This window comes from Argentina anserina, chromosome 2 (assembly GCF_933775445.1).
Source record: "Argentina anserina chromosome 2, drPotAnse1.1, whole genome shotgun sequence".
Taxonomy (NCBI): domain Eukaryota; kingdom Viridiplantae; phylum Streptophyta; class Magnoliopsida; order Rosales; family Rosaceae; genus Argentina; species Argentina anserina.
The window spans coordinates 17,952,178-17,965,589 of NC_065873.1; the positions used below are offsets into that span (position 1 = coordinate 17,952,178).

General features: G+C 37.7%; 3 protein-coding genes across 4 annotated transcripts; 1 reads left to right on the forward strand and 2 right to left on the reverse strand.

Moving 5' to 3' along the window:
- Positions 1 to 648: 648 nt before the first annotated feature.
- LOC126785441 (probable disease resistance protein At5g66900) lies at positions 649 to 4,294 on the reverse strand. The gene is given in 7 exon segments (XM_050511137.1): positions 649 to 1,270; positions 1,272 to 1,666; positions 1,833 to 2,044; positions 2,205 to 2,560; positions 3,039 to 3,379; positions 3,468 to 4,139; positions 4,235 to 4,294. Coding segments are annotated over 7 exon segments (2,526 nt in total). The 5' UTR covers positions 4,278 to 4,294; the 3' UTR covers positions 649 to 763.
- Positions 4,295 to 6,099: 1,805 nt separating this feature from the next.
- Positions 6,100 to 7,740, reverse strand: LOC126785457 (ribonuclease H2 subunit A). Its single transcript, XM_050511157.1, is given in 3 exon segments — positions 6,100 to 7,139; positions 7,141 to 7,500; positions 7,502 to 7,740. Coding segments are annotated over 3 exon segments (885 nt in total). The 5' UTR covers positions 7,697 to 7,740; the 3' UTR covers positions 6,100 to 6,809.
- A 1,001-nt stretch (positions 7,741 to 8,741) lies between these two features.
- On the forward strand, positions 8,742 to 11,608 carry LOC126785463 (uncharacterized). 2 transcript variants are annotated; one of them, XM_050511163.1, is made up of 8 exons: positions 8,742 to 8,841; positions 8,949 to 8,980; positions 9,060 to 9,101; positions 9,356 to 9,397; positions 9,875 to 9,976; positions 10,741 to 10,829; positions 10,994 to 11,044; positions 11,128 to 11,608. In XM_050511163.1, the coding sequence occupies exons 1-8, from the start codon at positions 8,768 to 8,770 to the stop codon at positions 11,149 to 11,151; spliced, it is 456 nt and encodes a 151-aa protein (XP_050367120.1). In that variant the 5' UTR covers positions 8,742 to 8,767; the 3' UTR covers positions 11,152 to 11,608. The 2 variants fall into 2 exon arrangements, with proteins under 2 accessions (XP_050367120.1, XP_050367121.1); XM_050511164.1 differs by lacking the exon at positions 9,356 to 9,397 and having other exon boundaries at positions 8,755 to 8,841.
- Positions 11,609 to 13,412: the final 1,804 nt, after the last annotated feature.

Genomic DNA, 13,412 nt, shown 5'->3' on the forward strand with positions numbered 1-13,412 from the left:
TGAATTTCGTTAAGTTATGTGTTTCTATATTCTTATGAGATTGTGGAAATGAGATGTTCCATATAAATTTCTATATTTATTCTGTTAGTTTAACAAGTGCTAGGGTAAAAATAGAAAATGAGATTGATCTAAGTTTTATCAGATTGTGGTCGACTAGTTGGCGGTAGTTCTTTAGTTTAGATAAGAGACACAAATTAAGGAGTAGAGAGGGAAAATTGGCGCTAAAATTGGAATTATTGGGTGTCTTTCTCAAGGTAAAGGGTGGGAAAAACATTGCTCCTCTCAGATGGGGTTAATTTTGTTTTTTAACCCTCTTTGTGGGCCTCACGTACTTGCCACGTCACCAAGATGACGGAGAAGTTGAAAAAAACTGGCGGAAGTACTTCAATGATAGCAATACTAGAGTCTCGGTATCACATTGGTACGATTAAGAGTTGAGGTATCACATTGGTAGGTACACCAGAGTTAAGGGACTGTTGGTGAAAAAAGCTCTTAAAAATATAGAGTTTCAATCCTGCCATACAATTTTCTTAACAGAAATAGTCAACATTATGTATGAAAATCCCCAGAATACATTGAAAATGGAAACATTATACAGACATGACTCCAAATGATAAAACAAGCAGCTTCACAAGTCACAACCAAAAATCCAAAATCACACTTGATAAATACAGTTACAACTCAAATCCTTACAAGCTCATAGGTAATGTCCTTATTATCTTTTCACTCAAACATATTCTCAAGACACATCTCAAGACTAAGATCAATGACCAAAGAGCCAACGTAAGTTGAATTCTTCTTTGACCACTGTTATGCGCAAGTCCTTGATCATTCTGAAAGGTTCCCATAACTCTTCAGTCTCTTCATCACATATTACTTCCTTCAATGTGTTCTCAAGCTCCCAGATTGATGTAGGCAACCCCTGTAATCTTTTGCACTGTCTCATGTTGATCGTCTTCAATTTGCTCAGCTGACCAATGTCTTCAGGCAACATCTTAATGCTGAAGCAATCAGATATGTCGAGGAAGTTTAAGATCTTGAGGTTTGTAATCGAGTCGTTTAAAGTTTCCAGCTCTGTGCAAGACCGTAGCCTTAGGACTTCTAAGTTGCTCAGCTTTCCAATCTCTTCAGGCAAGGAAGATAGGTTATGACAGTTGGTGATAACAAGCTTCTTTAGGCGCTGAAGACCACAGAGATCAGCAGGCAGTACCTTTAAATCATTGCAATAGTCAATGTTTACCTCCACCAGACTTGGCATTGCCTCAAAAAAATCGGATTGAACTGTTGCTGAAAGCTTGGCCAGTTTTACACATGAACATAGATATTTTCTCAAGACTTCTCAAGTTTTTCTTTTCCTTCAAGCTTATGGAAGAAATGAACAAAGATATCTTCTCAAGAATTCTCAGCTTTTTCTTTTTCTTCAAGCTTATGGAAGAAATGGAAATGCGCTCTAATCTGACTCTCTTCAGATTAGGCAAAGAACTCAGTTCCAAATTACTCATATCAGCAGGTGATAAACCATTGTTTCTGACTATCAGAACCTTTAATCCCTTGGACATTTTTCTATTCAATTTGGGAAAAGCATAGTTCTTTGTCTGAAAATTCAGAATCAAAACCTCAGCTTTTGCTAGATGTATGTTGTCCCATTTTGATGAGAACTCGCCATCTGCAATCAATGTGCTATATTATGTGAGTGGATTGAAATCAATTCATTGATGAAAGCACTTTCTCAGGCCTGAGTGTTTACTGTTTACGTTGTGTGTATATTGCTAATTTGCTATTGTGCATGTGTTGATATGCATGTTTTGCTAAGAAACAGAAGATGGGATTACCTGTCGATATAGATAACAAACGAGTTTCCTCCAGCTTATTTTTATTTTGTATCCACCGTTGCGGAGGATGATCTCCACAGATGTCTATGTTCAGTCTTTTGCTCTCTCCTTTAGGGTCCAGACGAATCTGATGCAATGCCAGCTCTCTAAGCATATCATGCTGCGTAACAAAATATTCACTGTAGCAGCCATCCACATACTCTTTCTCCTTGCTGATCATGTCCAAAACTTAATCAAGTTACTTGGAAGAAATCTATTCACTATACATATATAGTATCTATACACGTACCAGTAGAATTTAGTCATGCATGTAAGGGAAATAAAGACATTTATAATATATACACCAGACGAGAATCTTACAAGCAGACATACCTTGTGATAACAAGTTTGGCCAGATTACGATTGTTCAGGTGCTGCAATCTCACAATAGCCCCATTTTCAGGTAGGCTATGTAGCTCTGCCCACACATCAATGAGCACACCAGCAGAGACTCTCCCATCTTCAGGAAGTGAAGCAAGGTCTATGAAGCATTCCTTGATGATAGCGCCATCTTCACCCAAAACATCTAAGCTGGGTTGAAGGCGGTCAAGCAAAATAGCTTGATCTTCGAGAATAGAACTCTTAGACCATTCTATTACTTTTTCTTTCCACATCTCTATACTCTCCCTGAAAAGTGATTTTCCAACCACTGTAATGGCAAGTGGATATCTCTTACAGTACTTTATTATCTGCAGTATTTTCCATTTTTCCCAATAAATTAGTATCGAAGTTGCTAATATAAAGTTGAAAGTTCTAATCAATCAAAATGGCTTCATGAAAGTTGAGCAAGGGTGATATTACAAGCAGTATATATGTTTTTAAATGAAGGTGTCAGACTTTATACAGCTAGAAAAAATTCAAAATAGTACAGAGATCAGATGCAAGAGCATCCATAAGAAAGCTAGGAGTACTACGTCATGTACACAACAAAGAAAATCTAGTTGCGCAATAAGATGTACAACTACATTAGCTTGTCGGTTGACGTGATCAAATCTGCGACAAGCAGTAGTTTACCATGTATTTATTCTTACCCTATGAGTAGCTTTAGAATGTATGATTATATTCAGTTATGCTCTTATCATGAGGCAATCCCTCTTTAAGTAGCATATATTATATATATATATATATATATATAAACTATGAATTGCAAGATCAGAAACTAATCACCTGTTCCAGAAGTTCATCTGCAGTACCAGAGGAATTCTCCGGGGATATAGATTCCTTGAGAAGAGTCATTGCCTCATCATCTGTCAATGGATTTAAAGGAAAATGGGAACCATATTTTGGAAATTCTCTTGATGTCACAAGAGTCTTGTAACTTGACCATTCGCTGCGTTGATGTATCTTTTCAAGAAGGGTTCTTGATGAGTCAAGCCAAACATCATCCAGCACCAGCAGTGCAGCATTTCCTTCTACTTCCTTTCGAAATTTCTCCAGAGATGTTTCCAGCTCATCTAAGTTGGGTTTGCTCGAAACAGTTTCAAAGAAGATTCTGTTGTCGAACTTTTCTATAACAAATGAAATGAATATTAGAAAGTAGTAGTAAGATGTACACTGAAAAAGTATGAACTTTGATGTTAAGCTGAGTCATGATACCTTTTACTTCCTGATCATTACAAAACATTTGCACCAAAGTGGTTTTCCCGGAGCCTCCGGGAGCAGTTACCGTAAGCATTGACACTTGATCATTATGAAGAAGCTTCATCTTCAATTCCCTTAAAGGCTCATCTAATCCAATAGGGGAAGATGGTGGATAAGGTGATGTAGCTCTAGTTTCACCATCACCAACTGGATTTTGATTCTGTACCTGATCATCATGCAGCCCATTTTGGATCATCATGCGCTTTATGGACCTTACTTCAATCAATATATCTTGGCCATCCCTTACTCCCACTGGTATTAGCCTCTGCAACATCCCGTTGAGAGAACTATCCAATTCAACAAGCTGTCTGCTGTAGTAAGGTTTGAACAAATTCCAACCACCAACTTTGGACAACTTGTCAATGAGCTCTTTGCCCTTCACCAGTTTCCTTTGAAGATATACTGTTTCATTGGGACGATCCAGTTCCCTGTTACCATCTTCTATCTCTTTGATCAATGGTATTAAGCTGTTTAACGTGACCATGAGCTGTTCGAGACGGGGTTTAAACTGATTGGATTCGATGACCAGCGCGCTTGCAGCGTTATACAGCAATGAAAATGCTAGTCCTACTGCACCTCCTGCAGCTAGCTCCCCAATTCCAGCCATCTTCATACAAACATAAAAATCTAGCATCAAAATCAGAAATAAAATTTAGTGATTACTGATTACAAAACATATTACAAAGTTTAGTCTTAGAATAAAAACTTGATCATCATGTTACCTATATATGTTGGTGAGTCGTCGGAGTACACAATGAACACCATCTCAATATAAATCTGGCTTTCTGAAATGTAGATTACTCATACAGCTACTAGAGTGCTGATTTTCATGTGGAGAGCATATGTTGCTCCCTTCTTTTTTTGTGAGAATGCATATGCTATATGTAGAGAGCATATGTTGCTCCTTATGCTAGCGTTGTTCATAAGCTTAGAACTTTCCAGGAAATGATCAGTATGAAAATGTTGTATAGTGGTCTGCTGGACTTTCTAGAAGAAGATGATAAAGCACAAGAACTACAATGATTGAAAGGAACGCGTCTATGTATGGGTGTAAACTTTGTTAGTATGAAGCAACATTTTTAATCTAATATATTATCTGCCTTTCACTCCTTTTCTGCATAAGATTCTCATTCTCATTCCAGAACTCAGTTAAGCAAGACAATTATGCTTTCTTTTAGTCAATTTTGCGAGTACTCTTCTTTCTCTCATTTTTTCGGGAAAAGAATAACGCATTTACATTCTAACTCATTCGACATGCTGCTAGGTAGTGTATTGTTTCCCATCAAGCTATTCAAAAAAAAGTCTTTAGTATTTAGTAATGTATCGATAATTCACAAAAGATCATTCTTTTGGCCCCTATATATTATCTATTAAAAAAATCTGAGTTGACAATTCCACTTGAGCAGTGGTCAATATTTAACTTCAAACTCAATCGTGGGGATGGCAAAATTTTCTATCAATCTTAGAAATAAAACTTGGTGATGAGACAATACATTCTAAACTTCAGAGTTAGAATGGAAACTAGTGCATATTACTTATGTAGATGTTGGTGATCAGTGATCAGTGATCGATAAGAGTACAAGATCGACAGGCCTTCTGAAATGCAGACTACTTATACTCATTTCCTTCATCTGATGAGCATATATTCTACTAGAGTACTCCTTACGCTAGCATATATTATAAGCTCGGAATTTCGAGGAAGTGATCAATATGAAATGAAAATGATATTTCCCTTCTCAGACAAAAAGAAGAAATGAAAATGATATATAGAAAGGAGACGAAGACAATTGATTAAGTCGTTTGCTAGTGTTGTTCAAGAAGATGACACAGCACAACACAACAGCTACAATAATTTAAAGAAAACGCATCTGCATTGTGTAAAACTGTGACTAGTAATGACAATTATCCCATGTAGTAGCAATTCAGGAAACACCAGAAATATTAGTCAACTACAATAATCTGGCATTTTAGCACTTCACACAAATGGGATGGAGATGGCCTCAGTACAGAAGAACCTTCTTCGGCATCTCAACCCCGTTTTTACAACTACATTTCACGTAGGAAAGGCTCAGGTTACCAATCACCTCATCGACCATTGTAGGACATCAAAACCAGAATGCACCTACGGTACCATTCTCAGATCTCAGTGTAGTTGACACTATCTGGTGATCTACTACCTAATGATAATCATTTCTCCGTAAATAAACATTGAAAGGGAAAAGGAAATGTCTCTGATAAGATTTCTGCTACAACTTCCAGAAACATTCGATCTAAAGATCCTTATTGAACGACCCTTCTATGAAATATGAGATCACTAAATCTATGTATATCTGAGACTTCTAGAATATATAAGGAGCAACAACAGTAAAGTATGTCGCTACAGGGTTCCAAACTTCTAATGGTTGCAGCTGGTTACAGGTTAGTTTTGTTACGTGGCATCACCAAAACAAGAAATAGCTACTCACAGAGCTTAAAGACTACCAAAACTTTGCAGGGGAATGCAGGCTAATGCCTTCAGTGATCGATCTGACAAAATTTGAACCTGCAATGCAGAAAAGTTTCACCACGAGTATCATACTTCACAACATCTCTGAACCACCAACAAAAACATAATGCACTACCGTCCTCAGGGCATTTAACACAGTATTCTTGCTTCGTTGTTGTCTGTATTTTCTTTTTTGGGATATAGGTATCCCACGAATGTGTGAAAAATCTTCAGCGCTATACCCTTCTGGGAATATGGGATTCTAGGACAATCTTCAGCGCTATTCCCCCTATAACAGATATCTCTTTCAATAATATATCTTTGTTCTGACAAGATTGCCAAGACTATAAATCGAATGGGAATATGGGATTCTCGGAAAATAAGACCCAATACATCAGGACAGATACATGAAGGGGAAAACTAACAATTTCACCCCTCAACACATTACAGAGACATGCCTGTAGAACAACAGAAAACTACAAGCTAGCTAAAAGATTGGATACTGAGAAGGCCTAAATAATTTCAAGTACGAAAATGTTTACAATGAGTGGTATGAATTCCACCAAATCATAGAGAACCCAAACTTTCTGATGACTGCATTACCCTCTATAAATGTGTAAAAGGTGGAGTGCATTAGAGAAATCCAATAAATTCCAACTCTTGCTTCATAATATGTTTTAGAAACCAGTCAGTAGATTTAAAGAAAAAGATTTCTAGGATAGTGATATCCCTTGATAAAATTATGTGTTTCACTGGGACTAAGGAGTTCCCACATCCAGCCTGGCATCTCTCCTGCACCTTTAATCCTTTATTTAGAAATGAGTGACTTGCTCAAGCTTACGAGCCATAAAAAATTTGCAGCGTCCTTTACCACTTGATTCTATTTCTTCAATCTTTCTCTTTGATGTTGTGACACCAAAATTACTTAATTTCAGTTGCCTTTTCCCAGCAGAACTGCTAGCATCTTCATCCATTGATTCCCATAGGACTTCAGCAATGTCTTTGAAGTAAGGAGTACATGTGCCCCAGCTGAAACGTACCAATGATGGGAATCCAAATACCGAATGTTTGTGATGTTACAACCAGGCCTTGGTCTCGGGATCTCCAGGATATCCAGAACCAAATTTTTTGTGCATATTTTCCAGCTGTCTCATCAATAACCCAGTCCCTTAAGGATCTGTCCCTTGTGACTTTTGCAGCTATGCTAGCTCCACTAACAACTGGGTAAAGACTATCGGCCTTCTTTGCAACAACAAAACTGACACCAGGAAATCTTTCAGACAGTTTACATCTATACTTTTCAGTATCTCCCACTGTATCCACGTAAACCTCAGTTAGAAGAACCCCCATGTTGAGTACCTTAGCAACAAGGCCAATTGCAGAGTCATGTGATATTTCATTAAGGTTTATCTTATTCTTCTTTAGCATTTTACCTGAAAGCTCTCTTGGATCTATGATATCGACAGCCCACCCAATTGATCCATCAGCCTTTAGATTCTCAAAATAATTCCTCCCTCTTCTCTTCTTTTAGTGTCTTTGAATCTGCAAAGTTCAAAGAGGACAGTGTCTTTTCATATGAGCAAGCACAGTATAAGCATCCATACACCATTGGTCCTAAAACAGGGCCTCGGCCGGCTTCATCGATGCCCATGATACAAGGTTCTGACGCCCACAGGGGAAGTGTAGTGCCAGATCCCATTCTACCGCAACACCTAATTCTTTCTTCCCAGGCCTTCTTGTTTCCCGAAAATATATCAACCAGCTCTCAAAGCTTAAAAAACCTTAACTTTACCAAACTTTATTAGAAATCAGAACTTAGAACAAATCGTCTGAATCAAAAATTAAAATCGGTGAATAGTCACCAATGGACAACAAAACCCACAGTTTATAATTTATAATTTAGACCGCAATGAATGATCTACTGTTCATAATGAAATCATGTTATGAGAAAGAACTGCATACAAACAATGGCAAGGCCAAGATTTAAGAAGCTAGGCCAATATTCAAGAACTCAGGTGGAGAATAACTTACTGACAAGACAAAGCCATTACATAAACAAAACCGCTCCCCCATTAAGTACTTAGAATTTCATTATTAACAAGACAAACACTATCTATAAACATTCCTGACTTACACTATCTTTATGAAAACCACACAGAAGACTATTTAAAAAATTAATCGTGTCTATATGTACATACACTTAAATAGTTCAATCTAAACAATGCTACTCATCATAAGTCTACAGATATGAGCTTTGTTTTAAAGCGAAATTACCACACATTAGCCAATCACACTCAAGATAGTAATTGACTCTGAAATTGAAAATTGATTAAGGCTTTGAATTCAACAGGACTCTGAAATGAAAAGGAAAAGAAGAGAGAGATTTACCAAAAACAGAGCAGATGAACTTCCACGGCCTCTAATAAGATTGCATCTGTGTTTTGGAGATTGGGTTTTGTAGGAAATCAGGAGAGGATTCTAATGGTGGTGATTTGGTGGCTTGATGACGCCGGACCGCTGCGGCGCGACCTGGAGATGGGTGGTCGGTGGCGCTGCTGTGTCGCAGAAGAGTGAGAGTGATGGTTTAGGGTTAAAAAAAGAAAAAAGATTCCATTTAAAAGGAGCGGGATACGGTGTCTAATTTGTTCAAGTTTATGAGGGCAGTTCTTGGTATTTAATAAGTTTCATCAAACCTTCGATCGAGACAGTACCCGCTTCTGGTTGTAATATAAAGCGGTGAAAACCAAACATAGCTCTTGTTCGGTCTCCAATGGGTCCTCGAGTGTGCCAAGTCTGCAACGAAGCTCAATCCAAGTACAAGTGCCCTTCATGCCGTGCACCTTAGTAAGCTACTACTCCTCCTTGTTTTCATTCTTAACAAAACCGCTTCCTAGTTCCTACTGCTGCTTCTGAGTCTCAATAAAACAATCTTTTGCTTCTTTCCACTGCAGTTGTTCCGTGCCGTGTTTCAAGAAGCACAAAGGTACGCTACTTTGCTTTTGCTATTCCTACCCAAATGTTTTCCTAACGTTGAATTGGGTCCTCCTTCTTCAATGTTGCAGAAACCCCGTGCGTTTCGCCACTGCCGTCAGAGGAAAACCCAAGTAAGCAACTTGCAAAATTATGTGTCTTTTTTGTGCCCAAGTTTAAGATATTAGTGAAAATCACACATCAGATGAAGGGTATATATGTTCTGCATAGTTACAGCTATGCAGAGTCCAATCATGTATATATATATATATATGATTGTGTTTGTGAAAACACCGAGGCATGACTTATTGTTGCTCGAATTTCAGAAGATTGCTTGTTTTGACATTGATATGAGGACTAATTTGAGCTCATGTTTTGGACATTGCAGAGAGCACATGTGTTTTGCCAGTGCAATCTGAGGAAACATCAAGTACGAAGTCTGTTGCTTACTTTCTTATGCACTTGGACAATGTAACTGCTTTCATAGGCCAACCTGGAAGTTTATAGTAGTTTTTGTTCACGCGTATTACAGAAGATTATATGAATTCATTTCTGCTTAAGGGTACCCAAGATAAGGAGGTGTCCTAGCCTGAGTTGTTGTTTAGTAAAAGTGAGGGGATTTTTGTTTTCCAGTGATATATTTTGAGTTTTTGACATGAAAGGTTTACTTTCACATGCTAGAGCTTGTTCTCTTACTCAGAATCATAGTAAAGCATGGACCTTTCTGTTTTCATTTTTGCGCTCTATTAACAATGCGTACCCATGTCATAATATTGAGTTGCTATTTTATGTCAATAAACACAGCTACTTTTGAAGAAAACTTGATTTAATTGTAAATGATTATCTTTCCTTCTTGCTGAATAGCAGGGACATTCTATGTCCTGATTTTAACAATTCTATTTTGCAGGTTCTTTTTCTTCAGCTGCTGCTCCAGAATCACTGGTTGAAAGGCCAATAACTGTTACTGAACCAAGTGCTGTGCTTGAAAGGCATCAACTAGAGGCTATAGGTATGGAACTATACAGCTTGGAAGTCTACTTGAAATGGGTTACTGGGTGAAAATTGCAACCCTATTTTATAAACTTTTTTTAAGCATTCTAAGATCTTACTTTAAAAGGCTTTAGAGTTTGAACAATGAACATTCCAATTTAAATGACTTATAAAAACAATTTCAAAAGAAATTAGATTCATGTGGCCTGTCAGCCTTACAAAGGCCAACGAGGAGAATGAACTAGGCTGTTCTAAAACCTACACCAGAATGAGTTACTTTATTTTGTAACTTAGCAGGGGTTATACTGTGGTTTATTCCAAAACTTTTCATAAACCCATGGTGTTATGGTTTCTATGAAATATTTCTTATTTCCTTCTTGTTTCTATGACTTTTTAACTGTATTAAGTTTATCTTTTTGTCTTGAAGTTTCTTCTATGGCTGTTAACTTGCTGTTATTAATGTTTCCCCAGGCTGCTAAACTGCTGGTCTTTTAAATTGATCAATCGGTTTAGTAGTCTGGTATAGCGTAGGCAACAATTCAGTATGCATGTCAGCAGCATGTCTTTAAACTTTGTCGGTTATTCTGAATGTTGTTAGTAGACACCTCTCCCATTTCCACATGTTTGATGGTAGAATTTCTCCTTGTATGAGTTGCAGGATTGAACAATTCTGCATTTAAAAAATGTTTTACTACACAGCTGACGAGCAGATTTGAATTTTAATTCTAGGACAATTGAGATTGTCTTTCTAACTATCAGACCCTGTTGTTTTTTCTACTGCAGCTTCTTCCAGTGAACTCCGCGATGCTTTGAAAGACAAAAGTCTTCAAAAGCTCATTGGGAGTATAGATTGTTCTACAGATGCGGAGAATGTGAGTATTATGACTATTATCTATGTCAAACATTCTCTCATTTAGACATGATCTTAATTAGCATAGTGTAATCTTTGTTTAAATTTGTATCTCACATTGACATGATTTTGATTCAAACTCTTCAGCTTGAATTTTTCCTAATCATGCTGTTTAATTACTGTTAGGAACTTGATAAAGCTATGGAGGTGGAGGTGTTTCGGTTACTTACTGACAAGGTAATTGCCATCTGCTTATGCTTTTGTGAACAGTAATCAGCCGCATGATCATAACATCAATCCACTTAAATTTTTGTCTTCAGATCCTATCTGCCATCAACCCATAACTACAGACCTGTAATAGATGAGAGCAAGTTCTGAGAGGGACTTGAAACCCGATTTGGATACTCTCTGCCACTCGCGTCTTTGTCTTCCCCAACACTAGCATGAGGACTATAGAGTGCTCTAGACAGGTACTGGTCTCGCACTTTTGCAATCTTCTGTCTGTGTCTGAAGAATAGGAATAGGGTCTTCAGGCTTGAATGTAAGGTATAATATGAAATAGCTTGGCTGGAGGCATCATACAAAAATCCTTGCTTAAGAATCTGCATCTCTTGTTAGCATACTATATTACAGACATAAAAATGAGACAAGTTTCCAAACTTCTAGTATTATTAGAACTTTCGTTTTGTGTTCTATGCACCTGCTCTTTTTTTCTTTTTTAGAATGATGCCTGCCCTTCTAATACTGGCTGGTTAACCAGGGGCACTTTTTCCCCAAACTAAAGATAAATTACTTGGTATGTTTGCTAATGTTATGGTACTTTTAAATGTGTGCTTTTCATCAAGTTGAAATGCATGTACAAAAGTCAAGGATCAACTAGACATAAGTTTACTTTAAAGGTTCTTGAGGGACATTTATAATTTTTAAAAAGTGATTAAAGTCGAGACTGAAGTATACAATTGAAGTACTACCGTGGAGTGAAATTAGATTTAAAGAAAAGTAACATCAACCAAAGGACAACTAAGCAGTAATCAAGGGTTTCAATTGAACTCGAGTATTATAGGTGCATGACAGAATTTGAACCCAGAGATTAGTGAATGACTAAAAGAAGCATAAGAGAACTGAAATGTTAAGGCACGCACAGCTTAGATATGGAATTCTCTCTGAGAGCACCTCCAATTCCACCTTCAGTTCGATTAGGCAGAAACACCCCATCGACGGTAAGCTTTCAATGACCTGGATGGGAAGGAGACCACCATGTACTCTTATGTATTCGAGGCTGTACCGATTGTTATCAGTGAGCTAGCTGGTGGTTATTGTACTGCAAACTATGTCTTGTGCAATTTCCCTATGATTGGATTTGGACCAGTGTAGTTACTCCAAATTCCCCAATTTACTATAAGCGACTTTTGGATTTGATCAGTTTTGAGAGGCATTGCTTGCTCAAACATCCTTTCTTTAAAGTCGAAAAATGGAGAGACAAATGGACAAGAGCCTTAAGGAGTCAAGGTGAAAGAAGACACCTGAAAGAACACCCACGACTCAATATCTTCCAATCTAATAGGCTGATTTAACAGCATAGCAGCCTCTTTATTTTGCCATGTGTTGGAGCAATCTATGACTGTAAGGAATACTTTAAGATCTTTGCAGCGTTATTCTGTGAATACAGATGATTCTTTCCAAGTTCTAGAGGTAGAATCAATTTATCAGAAACATTACTGCACTCACAGTTAAATGGTTCGAGAATCATGTATGCTGGACAATCTGGAATTCACTTGTCCGTCCAGGAATTAATGTGTACCATTACCAATTTGCCAGTGCGCACTTCTGCAGGTAGGACTGGTTGACACGGCAAGATACTACCGCCAAGAGCATGAGGGTCGATTACCTAATTCTTCATCCCTGAATGTGCAGTGAGCCAGTGAGAATGATATCTTGCCTCGTATACTCGAGTAATAAGAGAAGCTGGATTCTTGATTAATCTCCAGCCTTGTTTTGCAAGCATTTAGAGATTATAGGCACAAATTTTTGAAACCCAACTCTCCCTCATGCTTTGTGTGGCACAACTTTTCCCAACTGCGCCATTGAATTTTCTTTTTGTTTTCTTCACATAAGATCTTCGGCAGTAGTTCATGGCATACAAATTTCTTTATCCAATGAACAATGTCTGCATTTTATTCTTCACGAGAGGCTTGTACCAACGTAAGGTTCGTCATGGAACATAGGCTAGGATGAAAAGGAAAAAAATCGTTGGACATGTCTTTCCAGATCAAAGTTTTTTTTTTTTTAGGGGAATGAATTAACTTCATTGGGCATAAGCCCTTCTACGACCACAAGGATCAAATACAAGAGATGACATGTCATCTCTCATACACGCTAACAACTAAGAAAGCAGAAAAGCGTAAAAACGTGCTTATTAACTAAACCAAAGTCTGAAAAAGTCCAAAACAAGCGGATATTTAAGAATGAAAATGCAAAACAAGTATGTAACTCCTCAAACGCTAAGCTCCGATGACTCCATCAACCGAATTGGGCCTAAGGCATCAATTTACGTACCCTAACGGAAGAATGGTTGAAAACCAAGAATTTAAAGGAGTGTCTTCAC